General features: G+C 42.2%; 2 protein-coding genes across 6 annotated transcripts in view; one reads left to right on the forward strand and one right to left on the reverse strand.

Annotated features, from left to right (window-relative positions):
- Window positions 1–19,312, forward strand: part of LOC307034294 (FERM and PDZ domain-containing protein 4-like) — a 382,085-nt gene that overhangs the window by 185,938 nt on the left and 176,835 nt on the right. For all 4 annotated transcript variants that reach the window (XM_079673061.1, XM_079673056.1, XM_079673057.1 and 1 more), the window contains one exon: window positions 567–643. In XM_079673061.1, coding sequence (XP_079529187.1) covers window positions 567–643 — 77 coding nt within the window. The remainder of the gene's footprint in view (window positions 1–566; window positions 644–19,312) is intronic.
- The window catches only part of LOC307034298 (E3 ubiquitin-protein ligase Midline-1-like), a 45,932-nt gene continuing 29,747 nt past the window's right edge, over window positions 3,128–19,312 (reverse strand). For both annotated transcript variants that reach the window (XM_079673068.1, XM_079673067.1), the window contains exons 3-10: window positions 15,227–15,322; window positions 10,911–11,018; window positions 9,285–9,433; window positions 8,773–8,900; window positions 7,584–7,727; window positions 5,681–5,842; window positions 5,323–5,530; window positions 3,128–5,236 (exon numbers count right to left, since the gene is read on the reverse strand). In XM_079673068.1, coding sequence (XP_079529194.1) covers window positions 4,888–5,236; window positions 5,323–5,530; window positions 5,681–5,842; window positions 7,584–7,727; window positions 8,773–8,900; window positions 9,285–9,433; window positions 10,911–11,018; window positions 15,227–15,322 — 1,344 coding nt within the window. In that variant the 3' untranslated portion in view covers window positions 3,128–4,887. The remainder of the gene's footprint in view (window positions 5,237–5,322; window positions 5,531–5,680; window positions 5,843–7,583; window positions 7,728–8,772; window positions 8,901–9,284; window positions 9,434–10,910; window positions 11,019–15,226; window positions 15,323–19,312) is intronic.

Raw genomic sequence — 19,312 nt, forward strand, 5'->3', positions numbered from 1 at the left:
CGAACAGTGACATCTGCTGGGCATTGAGAGGATTGAATTTATTTATGCCACAGGACAGCATGGAGGGACAATCTTTGGCATAGCCCATCAGATATGCTTTCAGATTTCTATCTAATTAATCCATGACAGTTATACATTTTCCTTTATGTCTTTAACATATGGATAGCATGCATCTGGTGAACGGAGAGGGGCGGAAGTAACACAGTCGGTTGCTGCATGAAAGCATTTTTGTGTACAGTAGTTGTCCTATTAAAATATGCTATATGTTACATTCGTGCTTCTTGAAATCTGTTATGTAGAACAAGCAAATGTCCTTAAGAATTAAAAAAAGAACGGACACATGTAGCAGCTGCAGGTGTTTCAGCTCCTGGTGCTAAGAGGGGACAGGTGACTCTGGCTTGATTACTGATTTGAGGCACCAACTGACAAGAACAACACCGTGTGCTGTGTTTAGGTAACATGCTAAATGCTTTTCATGATGAATCCTTCAATCTGCGTCCAGTGAGGAATGTCTACTTGCAGAGGGGCCTTTCTACTTTTTGAGAGACTCTGATTCTCTGTTACAGTGGGGACTGCAGACTCAGAGACCGCTGTGGGACACGGAGGCCAATCAGACCGGCTCAATGGGACAACCTTCAGACCGGTGAGTACAGTAACTCATTGTACTCATTGAACAGATGTGTGTTAGCAGCCCCTGTGTGTTTGTGTGGACTCAGCTGAGTGTGAAGTTGCTTGATGCCGTGTGACTGTGGCTACATTGTTGTTCTCTGCTTTGTTGATGTTTAATTCTGCTGCAGTCTCATTTTTTATTCATGTTCAATAATACTTGCTTGCCCTGTGGTGTTCGCGGCTGGTTTTATTTATTGCTGATCTTTTGATCTTTTGTAATTTATTATTGTTGATTCTAGAGGAACCTTATTGTAGTCAGTTGAATGATGGCTGCATAGAGGGACTTTGTTGTTGGATTACTTTTGTCAACAGATGAGAGTGCTAGCAACTATTTGCATTTGTGTGTGGCTTAATTACTTTCTGTTTTTGCATATGTTTTTTCTATTATGCACGATCTCTGCGTTGCCTGCTGTTGACTATATGAGTGTCATATCTAATGAATGTGGCTTGACAAAGCTTGTAGCACCCGCCGTGGCTCTTTTATTTATCTCTGTCAGGTGTATGCACAGGTTGCAAACATATCATTGGTTGTTAGTTTGTGGTGGGATGCTATTCTTCATATTGACATTCAATGCTATTTACTTTTCACCCTAAACATTAATATAATGTATTCAGAAAACATTTGAACTGATATTGTAGCACTCTTTCCATTCTTGATAAGGAATGATCATAATTCTGTGTGCTCAAAACTGTTTGGTTTCGTAGCACTTTTTTATCCAAGCAGAGCAGTTAGTCTGAGGATCCAAAATATCTGAGAAAGCTTTGTGTTATCGTTGTCTTCACGGTGCTTTTAGAACAAAAATCTGTCCCATTTACCAGATCTAATCCTGAGGGAGTTTCTATTATAGCTTCTCTGCTGATGCAGCAATTATCTTTATGCTGGAGATTTGTCCAGAGTAGCTTCAAATACATGAGTTTGTTTACCACATATACTGTAAATCAGAGCCAGGAGGGCCCATACAATGCATGCAGAGCTCCTCTGGGAGCAGAGACACTGTGTCTTCTTGAAGTCTCTCTCCATGCTGTGGCTCGGCTGTTAAAATCCTCTGGGGACGGCAGAGCTTCCAGGCTGCCCTTACAAGTGCAGTAGCAGTGGTAGCAGCACAAATGGCGGTGTACAAAAGTGGGTCAGTGTTTGCCTAAAGGAGAGTGGAAGGTCAGTGGTTCAAACTCCAAGATCCATTGGGAAAAACTGAATGACTAACAGTTTCTGCTTCTTGCTTAAGAAGGTGCCCTTGAGGCAAAAAAAAAAAGAAGGCCTGAGCTCTTTAAGCTGCTCGAACGTCACAGCTCTCAAGTGTGAATATAGTGTTGCTATGTCATTGTATTTGAACCTAGGTGGTGCAGAGGAAACAACACACGAGCTCAGCAATCCTCCCCCTGGCAAAGGTTTGGCTTTATATAATAGTTCTCAACCTTTGCATTACATGTTGGCCGAACAGCAAAATCCCAAGGGACATTGAGTTACTGTATCGATTTGTTTAAATGTCATACAAAGTCTTGCATGTGAACACGAAAGGGTCAGTCAGCACATTTCACTGTAGCTCAAATCGGATCCAGTTGGTGGAGAAGGTTAGAATTTAGGGGCCAGAGCAATTGTATTTTTGTATTTTAAAAGGATGGGTTGTTTCACAATCTGAAGGCGTACCTCTTTTTAGACAAGGAATTCGTTATCTCATGCCAAGGGAACACCGTGTCACTTAAGAACAGATCTGTGGCATATTGTATAGTCTCAGAGGCAAGTCTTCAGAAGATAATTGCTCTCTATGGACCAAACATCAAGAAATGACACCATTTGTGCTGGGATTGGTATAGTTAGAGAAGCGCAGATGGCCTAATATTGTGATTTATACAATACAGCTTCATCAAGTAGCCAAGAAAAGTGCCAATATGACTTTGTGTACTGCACCTCATTGAGTGACTACTTTCTTCTCCACTAATGACAGGTATCAAAGCTTTGAAACAAACAGTCCAGTCTTGTATGAACACTGAACGCCTCGCCATCATTAGGGGAAGGTGACATTTGTTCTTGGGTCTTTTTATATTTCTACCTCAGTAGAGTAGTTAACTTGATAAACTGAACCTCGTCTTCTCTTGTGAACTGCACGCGCTGAGGTGTGACATTAGCATTTGTCTGTGGAAGTACAGATGCTCTCGAGTGATTCAATGCCTCTCTTCTTTTGTACTTAAAGTATGGTAATACAAAACATAATTACATCAACTCCTGGGAAGTGATGATTAGAGCCCACTTTGCGAGATGAATCTACGAAATCTAGTCCATTGTTAAACATGTCAGAGTGGTTTTGTGAATGGGGCGAAGTTTCTATGTGGGATGTGAGAATTGCTTCCTTTGTCCCCCAGAAAGAAAACGGACAGGTCTGCTGGCATTTAACCCCGCCCTGCTTTATGAGGTTGACTCCTGACATTCTCACACCGTAAACAATTGCACAATCTAATGTGAAAAGGAACAACGTTTATTTTTGACCTTCTCATAGACTTATCTCCGACGACAGCGATGCAAGCTCTCATATCCTGTTTTCCATCAAAATGTCCACAGAGACGGAACAATACAACACCGTGGTCATACAGTTACAAATTGAAACATTAAATTAAGCACTACATATTCGTATCGGATACAATGAAATCATACAGTTCAATTCATTTCCAGAGGATACTCTTCATACTTTTTATGTGTACCAGGTATTGAAACATTTAGAAATACAACCAAAGCTTTGTATTAACACTGAGGAGCGCCTTTTGTTGCCTCTGTTCAACATAATTATATATATAACACTTTTCAATCATAGCACGTCGTATTAACAATATCCCCTTTTGTTATAGGGGTCTAACAATGGCTGAATATCATGTATGTCCCTTTTTTGAAGTAGCCAGCCAATGAGTGAAGAGTGACCCTACTGACATCATCAATGTGCGACAGGTCTGAGAACAGCCGCCTGTGCATGGCTCTGTCAACAAAGTGAGGTATAATTCAACCTTTTTAAAGAATAATCTGCATGTAGATTTCATCAGAAGACCTCAGTGTAAAAATGAAATGTAAAATGTAGTATTTAGATAATGGGAAGACACTATTCAAAAAAGTAAAAAATGAATGAAGCTGGCACACTCAAACTATTAAACAGGAATATGCTTGTTTGATAGAAAAGTGAGAAAGACCCAATGTGCATTTTACCCCTCAGCTCAACTTGCAGAGCCTAATGGCTGGAATTGTCTGGCTGCTAAAAAAAGAAAATGAACACAATGAATCAAACAGAACACAACACTGTCCAAATATAATGCATGTTAATTGCACCAAAATGAATAAAGTAGGAACAATGTGCAAAAACAAGGTCTACATGTAAGGGAATCATCCATTTAATATTAGCATACGTCTATTTCTTCTTCTGTGGTTTTGAAAAATATGTTTTTAACTTATGTAAAACTTATGTAAAGACATCTTGACAGACAGTAATGGCTACTTTGGTTCCTTTATAATAAACAAGGAGAAGATAAGGGGAGATTTGCGACACATTTACAAAATATACATCTGTCCCTTCGCCGTGTGTGTGTGTGTGTGTGTGTGTGTGTGTGTGTGTGTGTGTGTGTGTGTGTGTGTGTGTGTGTGTGTGTGTGTGTGTGTGTGTGTGTGTGTGTGTGTGTGTGTGTGTGTGTGTGTGTGTGTGTGTGTGTGTGTGTGTGTGTGTGTGTGTGTGTGTGTGTGTGTGTGTGTGTGTGTGTGTGTGTGTGTGTGTGTGTGTGTGTGTGTGTGTGTGTGTGTCCTAGTTGCCATGGTACAAATGCACCCATCGTGGCCCAAAGTGCCTTAGAGTAGGAATGTCTGGCTCAGCTTCGTCCCTTTCCTGGTCCTCCTGGATCGAAATGCTGCTCCCTATCAATCTGTCTTGAGTCAAACAATACATGAACCAGAGCTATATATGCTATAAGAAATCAACTGAAAATCACATGAGAAGCTTGGTAAGACATCACTAGGTCATTTTTGCACAACTGGTATTTTAATTATTTGGATAGAGAGACTGATTTCAAATGTATTGTTGTATTTCCTCTAGGTGCAAACATGTAATATAACGAGAGCAAATCTGATTTGAAAACATGGGATACTCTTCAATTCTCTATCCAAAGATGATCATTTCCACAAGTCCTACCCTTTAACAAAAATAACGTCCAAGTTCATTCGTATATATTCTCGCCAGTCCGTAGACTTCAGTTGTCGAGCTCCAGCCCCTCGAGGTGGTCCGGGATGGGTAGGCCGGACAGAATCGTCAGACACTTATTCCACACGTTGAACACGGGGCACACGGGCTGCACGAAGGACACGTGGAAGGTGTGCAGATGCTGGGAGCCCACGGCGTCGTAGAAGCTCACGGTGCCGACGTCGTAGTCCAACAGGATCCCGACGCGCCGCAGGTGGGGCGAGGGCTCGATGGCCAGCTCCTTGCTGTTGTGGCGAACCACCCAGGAGTTGTTGCAGCGGCAGAGCACCCAGGAGGCCGGGTTCTTGCCGATCCACTCGTGCTTCGGAGCTGATTTGTAGGCAATACCCACAGCGTACCTGAGAGGGAAGGGAATACTCTGTGAAGCTTTACTCAAACAACCCCCCAAACTCTCAATAGAAAGGTTTGGATCTGTTAAACTCACCATGTGCTCCCTCCGATCAAAGCCTCCCAGTAGTGGCGGCCGCTGTCGATGTAGACGTTCCCCACCACGCCGTAGCTGTTCTGGCTGGTGAAGCGCTCCTGGCTGTGGCCCTTCTTGGACGTGGTTTCGTCGCGCTCCACCGTCAGGTTGTCGTGGGACACCTTCAGCTTCTTGTGGGCCGATTTGGGGTCCAGCTTGAAGGGCTGGCCTTGTGGAGGAGAAAGCGATCGGAAACATTAGAAACATGCTTACACAGAAAAGCTCATTTATGTTCCCATATCCATAATATCTTAAACAAAACACTTGTAGTTTATATTATAGTAACGGTTGACCCGATATGGAGTGGTCTTGTGCTTACTGTTGGTCTTCAGAGTCCCCGGCTCGCTGCTCCTGCTTCCTGCTTGGTTAATAGCCTTGACAACGAAGATATACTTGGTGCCGCTCTGCAGACCGTGCACCGTGTAGTGGTTCTGCTTGATGTTGGGAACAATCATCCAGCTCTCCAAAGAGTTACACAGACCTGGGGAGAGAGGGGAGAGGAGGGTGAGATAAGGAGAACGAGGCACACATGACAGGGAGGGGAGACTCTGTGCAGTCAGTTCATTCGCTAAGAAATCCTATTTTTTACCCTAAGATAATTTATTTACTTCAGAATGCCCCTGATGTACAGTACAGTGGCGTGAGAGCATGGTGTACTCAGTGATCCGTGGTGTGCGAGCCTGTGGCAGTGGGTACAGGTGAGAGGGTGTGAAAAGGCACAAGAGGAAACCTTTCACACCTCGTTGGCTTCATGGCTGCACTGTGCTCACTCAGGTTTATGTGGGTCATTTAGCATGTGTTTCATTATAACTGCAGTACAACATCCTAATGATTGCATGTATGTATGCATGTTCATGTCATGGCTGTGTTCCCCCGAGGAAGGCAATCTGTTTTGTTGGCCACACAGAAGTTAAGAATCTTTCATAACCAGCAGCCTCAGTTTTCCTTTCTTACAATGCTACTCAAGAACTTTCAAGAACTTTCAAGAAAGGATGCCACTTGTTGGCTTCTCTTCTCATGTTGTAAGCAGTGTCTTAAGATATTTTATATAATATGTTTTTGTGGAGTAGAATATCAGCCTGAACATAACAGATTGTATGTCATGATTTAAAGATGTTTCCTTTCTGGTTCCTAGTCGAATCATGTGTGATAAAGGCATGCATTTAAAGTAACTACTGCTGCTATTTCTACTGGTATACTCTGAAAGACCTAAATGAAATACATTGTGATCACACACGTAGTGATAGACTCACAGGGACTCTAATTAAGATAACTGTGCTTAACAATTACACTTAAGCATGTTGTTTCTGTGTTTTTATTAAATCAACCTTTTTCCCTTCTCATTGAGTGATTCATCTGAGGGGGGGATTTTCTGGCGTGTGACTCGGATGCCAACACTCTGACATTATGGGATGTGGAAACATAAGGTGAGAGAAATCAAAGCGTCCCGGTGAACGGAAAGAGACAGGGATGTGAACGTGAGAGAGGCAAGAAAGGGAAATGTCACGTTCGCTTAATAGCTGTCTGTTCCAAACATCCTTTAAACTAGGTAAAGTAATGACAAGAAGATGCAAAGATGTTAGCATAGTTTCCAACTGTGCCATTTAAACATGGAGCATGCTGACGTAAGATCTTATCTACACCCATTTGAATTATCTGCTTATCTGTCGAACCACATCCTCCTTTCATCTGTCACTGGCTACAGTCCATTGATGTGTGACAACATCAGAGGGTGAGAGTGGCATAGAGGCTGCAGGCTTCACTTCAGGAGGTTCCACTTCCACCGCTACCTTGGCTTTTAGTGAAGCACTTCAACTCAGCTGCCTTAGGGGAGCTCGTGGCCACAAGTAGAGCGGCATGATTGTACTTACAGACCTCAGATCTGTAAAAAAGTATTTAAATGGTAAAAGAAAAGTCTGTAGAGGATATTTTTATAAATATTAAAATGCAAGGTGTGGGACAACGGCCAGTCCACTAGATCCATGTTGTTTTAAAGGGGCCCAATTGAGCTCTTTGGGGTTCTCCCTTACCTGGCGTGTGTTATATAGGTTTGTGTGCATGTCAATGGTCTGCAAAGGCTAACCGGTTGAGCAATCACTACAGAGCCGACCAGCTAACAAATCAGAGCAGACTGGAATCTGGTTTCAGACAGAGGGTGAAAAGAGGTGCTGCAGCTTGTTGAACATTAAAGCATGGAGACATGTCACAGTAGAGGTACTTACTGGCAATGTTAGACTGTCCAGTAAAGATAGCATACTGCAGCTCGTAGGATACCACCGTGAACTCATCATCAGACGTCCAGTGGACAGAGATGGTGTCGTAGGACGCCGTGCACAACTCTTCCCGTATGCACGGAGCATTCGGAGCTGTAGAGAGTGAGAACAAGGAAAGTCATCGAACAAGATCTAATGCTTATCATTTCTATTGAACATAGTTGCAAATTCTAATATTACAAAATGCTCACATCGAGTAGCCCCAATTAACCTCGTACGTTTTCATTTATGAGTGCAAAAGCTTCATTACACAGCGGACTGAAGTGTTCTTTCCACTAGAGTGGTAGGTTGAGCAATTAAAGCGTTGAGGAAGAGAAACAATCAAATATTCACTTAAACGTCTCACGTCAAGGCAGCGGTGAGAGTAAACATCCTTGTTGTTACATAAGCTTTCTTCCACTCGTGTGTCCGCTATGCATATGTTCTAGTTGTTTTGGGGGGAAAAGAAAACTTGTATTCACAAAACTTCTACCAGAGAGAGAGTGGACTGAAGTAAGATACAAAGGCAAGCCCAAATTGATTGTAAAGCCACTTCCTATCTCTTTCTGTGTCTGTCACTCTCCCCCTCTCCCGACCCCTCTGCCATGAGTGGCTGCACATAGTGGAGTGATTCACTTAGTGAAAAGGCCCTCCAGCGAAGCCCTCATGCGTCGCAGAGAATAAATATGAGCCAGCCATTTTCACAGTCCTTCAAATCCACTACACACGATGCCTTGTATTTGTCCCCGCGTCGCGCTCATAATTCACGCCGTGACATTTTGATGGGTCCTCGCAAATGGGACGTCGGAAATTAATGTTGAAAATTAATTTTTTGAGTTAATGGGCGGGGGCCTGCTCCTTCAAACACAGTGCTTGAAGATGGCAGAGACTTCAAATATATGAAAGAAAAACAAAGTGTGTTTTTTTAAAAGCCGGTGTAGAAGTTTGATTAAAGGCTTGTTTGGTTTTATGGTCAACGAGGAATGGAATAAAGGGCCAGCTATAGATCAGACAAAAAGTATTACTTGCTTTGGATTCATTTTTGCCGAAAAATAAAGAAAGCCTTTACGATGTTTGAGAATTAAAAAGCCCATTCACTTTGACTTCTATTAATTAAAATCAAACAAGAAATGACTTTGATTCAAACACAAAGGTTTACCAGTAAGGTAATCCAGACTTTCCAGCAGCTTCTTCTCTCTGGTGAAGTCCAGGGCGACCGTGTCGAAGGTGTCCGTTAGGTGTATCTCAGGGATCAGCACTTGAGTTGAAGCTGATGCCATGGAAACCCTAGATCATAGAAACAAGGACGTTTAGCATGCTTATCCGATGAATTAAGAAACAGTCTTAACAAACTCCTCAAAAGTTGAATTAAATCAGCCTCTGTTTCTGAAAGAATACTGTTGTTCGAAGGACATGATTATTTCTTTTCTATTTCAGTCACTCCTGAGGATGCACATAATGGACACCAAGTGTTGTTCTCAGCTGCCAAATTAATTAGTCAGAAAGCTTGAGGAGGGGGTGGAATAAGATTATGTTAAATTAAAGATGGCTTCCCAACTTTAAAGTGTTGGCTCGTGGGGAATTCAAGCACAAAAAGTACTTCGAAAGTGCACTCTTTACCCTATCCTTAAAAGTTTGCAGAATAATATCACTGTGTGTGGGCTCTCTGACCTCTCGTTGATGCACTTGGCGGTCTGCAGGAAGCGAGCGTGGTCAGTTTCTTTCAGCGTCTGATCGGCCTGCGTGATGAGGGCCGAGGACCTCTCGATGCACTGCTTGCAGTTGGAGATCTGTTGGGCGAGCTTCCGAATCCTTTGTGTCTGGAGAGACAGGGATCCAAATAATCAAACCAAGAACGCATGACAACCGGGGTGGGGTTGATTAACGATGAGAACATAATCAGAGCAGATGACAGGAAATCACCCCAGAGAATAAGGTTTCATTGCTACAAGATGACAGATGTTAACATTTCCAAGTCACACACAAAAGGTGGCATGATGCACATAGTCTTCATGTTTTCTTAATGCTATGAACGTTAAAGGTGGTGATTTATAGCAAAGGGCATGAGGGCGTATAGTGTTCAGTGTCACAGACTGAGGCTCATATGTTCTGGCCTTCCTTCTTGTTTTCTGTTTTCTGAGGTTTTGTATAAAAGGTTTCTTTTCAGTCTACGTGAAACAGACACTTCAAGGTTACCTCTTTCTCTCGATGTTGTGGAGAAAGTAAGAGGGGCTATGGTTGTGATTGCACGTCTAAGCTTCATGAGATTGAATAGGAAACAGTAAGGAGTGGGTTAAGCTTCTCCCATGTCCGTGCTGATACCTGATTTTCATGGCGTGACGATGTTTCTATTGCACGCAAATCTGGGAATTCATTTCCCCTCGTTTAACCCCCCCCGGTTTCATTCCTTTCTCGCTACAGTATGAGCGGAGATGCAAAGAGACAGATTGAGGTCAGTGACTGGGTTGAGGTTAAAGGACTTTTGATCAGCAGTTTGGCTGCTAGATAACCCAAAGCACTGTCACTATCTAAATCCATTGCCCTCATTGTGTTGGATTGAAACTAAAAAAATAGCAATTTGAGTTTGTATTGATCTCAATTGAACACTCAACAAACAAGCTTTTGTAGATATCTGTCGGACTAAAAATAAATAAGTGATAGAAAAAGTCAAGTGCAAATGACACAATGGAAATCAATCCCTCGTGGGTCTCTTATTAGATGCAGCTTTCAAGAGAAACATATCCGGGTTTGTAATACACGTGCTGTCCCATATGTTCTAGTTTTGGCCGGTCTGAGAGTTTCTCCCTTCTGTTCGCAGCGAAACGGAAGGGGTTTGAATTTGAGGCAGCTGAACAGTTTGCCGTCTGCTCACCATAGAAGGTCAAGTGGCTGTAACAAAGTATTGCAATAGACGGATAAATGGGTTCTGATGGTGACTTGGAGTGCTTTCAACGCACATGGGATGCAATAGTGAGGAACAAAGAGGATGACATTAGCAGTCTGTTGCAATCCAATCTTTTGACTGTGAATGCCACGCTCTGATTTGGAGCTCATTTGGACATTTCATTGTATCCAAGCAGGAATATAGCAAATCGTCCCATTGATGATAATTAAATGTGAGGAAATGAATTAATGTTGTTTGTCGTGGGACAGGAAATCAACAAGACTGCATGGAAGCCTTTAAAGAGATGACACGTTGTAGTCACAGCTAAGAAAGGATATGAAAGTGAAATGTGGGTATAAATTAGACAGAAAAGCGAAATAAATGTCATCCCTCGCCCCCCGTGTTCACCTCACCTTCCCCTCCTTGATCTTGCTCCCGATGATCTGCCTCCTCTGCTGGATAATTTCGATCAGGACATCACACTCCTCCAGGAGCTTGCCCTCCTGACGGGACGCGTTCACCTGAGAACCAATTCACACACAGAGCATTGACTAAAGGAAGAAACTGATGGATGCTGCGAACAGAGAGCGATATACACATTTAGTGGCTATGCAACGTGTCGGCCGAGGGACAGGATGTCATTTCCATCCGTACTTGAGGAAGACGAGCTATATTCAGCCATTTTGTCTCCCGCTGGCTGGAGGGATGAGTGACAAGTAAAGTAAGCAGGAAGAGAGCAGACATGACACTCAGGAATATGCAGAAGAACCAGTGTGGGACTAAAATAGAATTTAATAGGTTGCATTTTATTTTTAAATGACCTTTGTGAGGCTCTAGAGCTGTCAGTCTCCCAGTTTTAGTGTTAGCCACTCGTCCACCATTAGATGGAAAGGAATTTGATTGTTTATAATTGTACCATCATCGATTTCCAATGACATTATGTAATTTTTGCCTGACTGACCATCTTATTAGGGCTTGTTTTTTGGGGGAAAATAGGCAAAGAAGTAGCTTTTTTTTCCATGGTAGACATTTTGTAGTTTGGAAATAATAGTGTTTTGTAATGAAACATTTATCATTGTTCACATTATCCGATAAAAACAAGATTAAAATTCAATCTTTGTTATAAATTCACGTCTTAAGGTTGCAAAAACGTTGAAATGTAGAAACTGATTTTATAGCTAAAGTCTATTGCTGTCGTAACTTTATATTAAAGGGTATTAAACGTGGTGGCAGTGGGTTCAAACCCAACAATGATGGCAATGAAACTTAATGGAAAAGGTTTCATTTAGTTGGAAGGTGTTTGGGAAAGTGCCGTGCTGATTTTATCCAGGGTTGTTTTGCCATGAGGGTCTTTTAGAGGAAAACCAGCATGCAGCTGCATTCTGCGGGGTGTTTGATTCACTTGGAGCCTTTACAGTGTGCTATAAAAGCTGTTCAAATGCAATTATAAGACTGCAGGTCCTACCATAATGTGCACTTTCTCATTTTGGTCATTTCCTAGTGCTCCTTTCAGCACCTTGTAAAGTGTGTTCTTCTCGCTGTGGTAAAGCGATAGCACGGGGAGCAATGAAAGTGAAGTCTGCAGTGAGTGTTGCCAAGCCACCAAGTTATTCATACGCTCTCTGTTACACACACGCATGTTGACAGGTGTTTTAATAATGACATCACGGGGAGTCGTTTGCCTTTCCTACACCGAGCCAAACAAGGGCTGGACAGGACATCCTCAATATCCTCAGCGTGGCCTTTTAAAACGTCATTTATGTGCTTTTCTAGGCCTGTGTTGCCAAGAGAAACAATTTGCCACCTGGATTACAAAGCTTTCAGTATGTGAAGACGTGCTAAGCCGTATAATGGAACCGCCAGTGCATCTGCTTTTCAACACTGCTAATTGGAGCCTCCGATGTTATTGTGACAGCTCCTGGGAAGCTGGAGATGTTAAACGGCTTACTCTGTGAAAAACATGTATATATGTCTTTGTGGCATGTTGAACACATTTAACATACTTTATACAAATCTTAATATATTGGGCTTCCAGGGTATGAAGCCTCTTATAGACCTTTGGGTCATCAAAAGCTCCCAACTAAACTAGATCTGAAGGGAAAGTATTCTTTGCTGATTCACTTTGCCTGACATTCTATTATTAAAAACGAAATATGAATAAACATGACGTCCTCCAATATTGCTCATCTGACTGGAACCACCGCCCACAAGGCTGCAAGGACAAACACACACACACACACACACACACACACACACACACACACACACACACACACACACACACACACACACACACACACACACACACACACACACACACACACACTGTGGTCACTTCTCATACAAATCATTCCAGTAAAAACTAATATTTTAACATTTAGACAAAGAGTGTTAAACCTTATAGTAGTCGATCTGTGAGTAATTGGTTGATGCACTAGAATTATTAAGTAGCCACACACACAAACACACACACACACACACACACACACACACACACGCACACGCACGTGCACACACATGCACGCATACACACACACACACACACACACACACACACACACACACACACACACACACACACACACACACACACACACACACATATTCTCACACACTCACACACACACACACACACACACACACACACACACACACACACACACACACACACACACACACACACACACACACACACACACACACACACACACACAGTGTTTTACCAAAGTAAGTGCAAAGATGGGCAGAGCCCTCTGGATCATGTGAACAGTATGATAGATTGCTCCCTGGTAGAGATATTACGTGATTAATTTAGTCACAGAAACTCACACACACACACACACACACACACACACACACACACACACACACACACACACACACACACACACACACACACACACACACACACACACACACACACATTCATAAATGACTCAGTCCTCCAGGATATGCAAAGTTCTTGAAAGGCACCCAACTTCACTAGTCCAATATATTTAGTGACACGATGTGTGTTTTCTACGACGTTAAGCCAGAGACCTCAGCTGTGTGACTTTGCTCCAGTGTAAGCATTCATTTCCCCTCACTTGGAATCAGTTGCATTACAGACACTGACAACTGCTGCATTTGACCCATATTTGACCATTTGTGATTATATAATGGATTGGATTCAAACAAGATGGATATGTTTGAACATGATTAACAGTGTGAATTGAAACAACAGTGGTTAGGTTTCGGCAAACAAAAGACTTGGTTACGAAAAATCATGTTCTCAGGTAAAATGAGTTTAAAAGAAGTTTAAACAAGCTAACATGTCGTTCGTTTTACACAGGCACCGACAAAGGCCTTCTGGGTAAATAGTCCTGTCTGTGTTGGTAGTTTGTTGCTCATTTCATATGATACACCATCTAAATGTCAGTTTTTATATTAGCATAGTGCGATTGATCCACATGTTGCCAGCAATACAGAAAAGCCAGGATTTCAAATGGTGTGGTGCGGAAGAATTCAATTGTGGCTATAGTTATAGTTTTCCTTTCTAAGTTTGACTGAACAATGGTGCTTTTTTCATTTGACAACAAATGGAGTCTCAGAAATGTCAGAAAGTGTCAGGAGCAAACTCCAGAGCAGCTTTGGGGACGATGTGAAATATTCAGCAAGCTGTCGGTGCGATGCTTTTACTGTGTGGAGCCTCTTTTAATCCCAGTCACATTCACGCATGTCATGGAGAGCTGCAGGTTTTTATGCATTTTTATGATCGCCACCAAGTTCCATCCTCTACTCGTGCAATAGGTCTTTTCTCACCCACACAGTACACAAGCTACGGTGTGTGTAACGCTCTGACCATAATGCAATGGGGGAAAATGGGTCAAGTTCTGCTCTCTCTTAAAAGCATTATTTTAACATTTTATTTATTTGATATGACCTCTTTTCCCTCGCTTTCGAGTCAGTTTGAGCTGTTTTATCGATTGTTATGCTTTTATTTGTCTGTCCATAGCCCTTATGTGCCTTATGTATCTATTCTTATGTGTGCCTTTTATTTATTATTGCAATATTATATTGTATTATAATGTTATGTCTGCTGTGAAGCACTTCTGTAAAACCCTCTGTTTGAATATGTGCTATATAAATCAAGTGGATTGGATTATTTATACATTTCAGATTTTTTAAGTGAAGTGTGTCCTTTTTGTTTTTTTGTATTTCAAATGACTGCACTATAAACATTTAAGCAGGATGGTGACACTGAAAGATACAAAATAAATTGCATTCAAGGAAAACGTTTTTAAATCTGCTTAATAAATCACAATCCTCTCTGCTTGTAGTTTCTATATGGCCTGCCATACAGAGAGGCTGCCCTCTATTACTTCTAAGCCAAGATGTCAGTGCGTTTTAACCCTGTGGCAGTGCTTTATTTAAAGCTCCTTAGTGGGCCAGCGTAACATGAACAGACAGGCTGTACACTGAATTCCCTTCAGTAACGCTAAACCCACACTTAATAATACAAATATTTGACAAAACCAGTTGCTTTACAAATATTTTTTGAATGGAATCATTATTTCTTAGAGTTTTAATGTTGTGGCTAACCGTTGGCTAAATAATGTCAATTACGTCAAGTAAAATAGGAGATGTCCGTGTAGAATTAAAACTATTTCTATGTTTTGTATATAAAAGTATTTAAATAATAGTTGTTAAAGTAAACATACAATAGCAGTAGTGCACTTAGAGGACTCACCTCTACATGTTGACAAGTCTGGATCAGTTTCCCCATGATAGACTCCAGCTCGTTGTTCCTCTTGATCAAATTGCTCAGGTTGGAGTCCAGGGCTTGCTGTGGCAAACACAAAACAACACAGAGTGAGAAAGTAAAAAAATAAATAGCTGGGAAATAAATGCAAAGGAACAGACGTGGAAGGCAGAGTCGTAAATCAAAGGAAGTGGGAAAAAGCAACCGATTCCCCCGCTTTAGGTTTTTCTGCTTACACAAGAAGTTGTAAGAAAACCTCAGGTGATGCATCAACAAAGTTCAACAGCAAGTGGAAAACAACGAAACAAGATCAATTGATCAAAGAATATTTGATTCCTCAGCAGCAAAGCACTATCTTCCCTCAACTCTTCTTCCTAACAAACATCCCAAACTCACTTTCCTCCGTCTTTCTGACAAGGTGCGTTCAGTTTCCACGTACCTCTGAGCTCGCCGGGTACCCATCGTCATCATCCCTGTACTGCCTCCTCATCCTGCCCCGTGCGAGCCGCCTCCGACAGAGGAGCCTTCTCTAGGAGAGGATGTGACTGGGGCAGCCTCTCCACTGAGCACCAAGGCAAGAGCAAACCCGACCAAGCGGCAAATTAGGCATCAAAAGCCTTCCCTATGAGTGCACGAAGCAGCGCTCTCGGCTAACGAACCGGCAAACAGGTGACAGCACGTCAGCTCTGTCCCTTAACGCTCCTCCCTTCCTTTTTATCTCCCCTCCCCTTTTTGCTTTTTGCTGCTTTTCATCCGCTAAGGCACAAGCTGTCTCTATTGCTTTCCAGACCGCCGTGTTATTGCCAAACCGAGCGTGCTTAAGCCGCTCTAATGCCACGTCTCCACAGCCCTGTGCAAAACTGTTTTTCAGAAGAATTTCAACTCACAAACGCTGAGATTTCCCTGCATGTCTTTGAAAATGCTTTAAAAAAGGGGATTGGAGCAAGGCCCGACTGTCAAATAGCAAAGATAGCTTGGATTAGAAAGCCCAGGTTCCTGAACACTTCATGCGTTTGGGTAAATCCTTCACTTTCTTAATCTAAAGTCAAAGAAATATGGCTAGCTAGATATGCTACATTCCCACTTTTTAAGCAGCAGTGTAAACACAGCCAGGTTCAGATGTTACGTGGAGGATTAAAAAGGAGGGGAATATTGAATAAACAACAACCACAGTAAACACAGAAAGAGACGGTGGGATTTGTGTGTCTTTGTGTGTGCTTGTGTGCTGCTGTGGCACTAGGGGGCTTAATGGGTGGCCTTAATACGACGATGACACACAAAATCAAAAGCGGCATAAAGGTCTTCTCCGAGATGAATGTGGTGCTGTCATGGCCATTATCATCCGTAGGAATAAAAATAAACCAGGCTTGTATGGGATGATGAGAAAAAGCGTCACAACGATAAGTCAGCAGATGTTAAGCGGTGTATGCAGCAAAACGAATGCATGCCAACGAATGCATGCCAACGTAAGCGAAAAGGGCGAAACATATTTGTAGTCATGTATACGCTTATGGCAGTGCATCAAATGTAGAGAAAATAAACTCGACATCTCCACACGCACATCTCCAGTAAGTAAAATACCCCTGTGACAAACCGGCTGTCAGTCTCATCTGTGTGTTTGTAGATTGTATGCACAGTTACAATAGGTCATGAAGGGGTTAACCCACATATTCAGCATCTATGTTGACTAGTATGAATCTCTGCCATCCAGCCGCTCACCTGACTATCACACTGCTTGTGTATCCTGAGTATATCTCTCCATCTATCTGCTATCCTGCTTCACCGTTGCCAGTGCAAGCCAGATTTGTACCCAAAAGTCGTTTAATATCTGCTCTGAACCAACGACGCTAAACCATGTTGACTTGATGAGTTTTTAGATACACAGTAAGCCGATAGATTTGGATTAAAAGTGTTGAGCTGCACGCCTGTAAAATCATTTCACACCCCTAAACTAGAGGCGCGGTTCAAGTACATACAGTATACTCAAAGGAACAGTATGGTTATCATTTTTATTTTTTATTTAACCAGATAAAAGCATTGTGATAGAATCTCATTTGCAATGCTGACCTGGCCAAAAAGGCAGCAACGTTACACATAACACAAACATATAAAATACAGAGAACATAACTAAGAAAAGTGCACTACTTATTACTGCAAGAGCAGCTGGTGGTAAGGACTTCAGACAACTTCAATTTAAAACATGCTATTGAGACAAGTGCCGTCAGTTTGAGGTTTGATTGAAGGTCATTCCAAGACCAAGGACCATAATGAAAGAGACTCCTTTTCCCAGCCTCAGTCCGCAGAGCAGGAACCTGGAACCGTATCCAGGCACTGGGTCTGAGGTCGTAAGAGTCACAAACTGGAGCAAATCTGGCACATATGTAGAGTGGAAGCTTTCCTAAAATGGCTTTATACATTAATAAAAACCAATGCTGCATCCTACGCATAGTGAGTGAGGACCATCCAGTTAGGCTATACAGTTTGCAATGATGAGTCCTATAGGGTGCATTTGATATATAACGCAGTGCAGCATGGGAGAGTGGGTCAAGTTTGGCCAAAACAGTGGGACAGGCAAATCTATAAATGGTGTCACCGTAGTCCAGCTGGGACAGGAATAAGCCAGAGACCAACCTTTTACGGGATGAAGTTGAAAAACAACATTTAAGTCTGTAAAGGAAGCCAAGAGTGAAGTTCAGATTACTGTCCAACCAAAAGCCAAGATATTTGTAGAATAAAATCACCTGGAACTAAGAATATGTATCCTTTTGTGTAAGCCGCCTTAAGTTTTCCGTTTACGCTTGGAAAGGGGGTGTGATCCACGACCTCTAGATTCCCCTAAATGCTACAAACTAGTCCTTGAAGTATACTTTTGGAGCGAGTACTTCCATTGTATACTTCCCTTATATACTTACTCCATTTCTGAGGGAAAAAAGCAGCTACAACTCTTGTTTTCGGTGACCTCCGGTGGTTAATGGAGTAGTCAGCAGAGATGCACAGTCAAAGTGTACTTAAGGGTGTGTCGGTAAACTGTGACATCACTATTTGGTGCTACCTTTAATGAAACGTATACATTGCAAGATGCATAGCTATATAACCTGTCATGTTTTTAAAAGAAAGGATTGTTGACAGGTCTCTGATCTTCAGTGAAGTTCATGGCAGCAGACGTCTTCCTGTGACAGAGGTAGAGTGTGTTTTGTGTGCATCATGCTGTGCTCAGATCTCTCACAGAATCCACTCTTTGAAACCGAGGCACACTTTGCATGTGTTTCATCCTGAACGCCTCCCTCCTGGCTTAAAAATAGTGTTTGTGGCTCTTGATATTTTTATACTTTTGTAACTAACTATAATACTACGTTTATAGGTTGTTCTCTATTTGATGTTGGGCGGCGACGGTGTGTTTGCTCGACACACTCTTTCCTACAAGTGTAAATTGAAACAATATGTCTGTGTTTGTTTGTATCAGTCTGTGGGAAATGAGATGGCTCTGCCAGAAAGAAAGTAACCCTGACTTGGAAGCAAAGCACAACACAGAAACAAGGAAACAAGGAAACAACATTATGCTGGGGGAAACTGAAAGGACACAGAGGTGTTGATGATTGTGTTTGACTGAGAGTCAAGAAGACCCCCAGCAAAGGGAACAGTGGGTGCTGCACTGTATATCCTCAAGTGATGGCTATAGAGAGAGAACCAGGGCTTTATTTGAGATAGGCTTTTTTACAAACTGGTGGATATCTAACAAAGCTGGGGCAAAGGACATGATAGACATTTTTTATTCAAAGTCACTCGTCTGGACTTTGCAGAATCCAGCCCCAACATTATAATCCTTAAACCGGCTGTGTTACGATGAATTCAATTATTTCTCGCATTTGAAGCCTTTGCAGAACATTCACGTGCACCAAAACCTATACAGTATGACACACTACAGGAAACCCCAAAAACTTAATAGGGCCTCTTTAAAGGGACCTTGCCTATTATAAGGGATTCGTGGCAAGACTTAAAGATGTTTGCCCTTTTGGCTGTAGAACTCTTTTGGCTGCTTTTTCAAGGAATTACTAAGGATGTCAAAAATGTCAA

This window comes from Notothenia rossii, assembly GCF_949606895.1.
Source record: "Notothenia rossii genome assembly, chromosome: 3".
Taxonomy (NCBI): domain Eukaryota; kingdom Metazoa; phylum Chordata; class Actinopteri; order Perciformes; family Nototheniidae; genus Notothenia; species Notothenia rossii.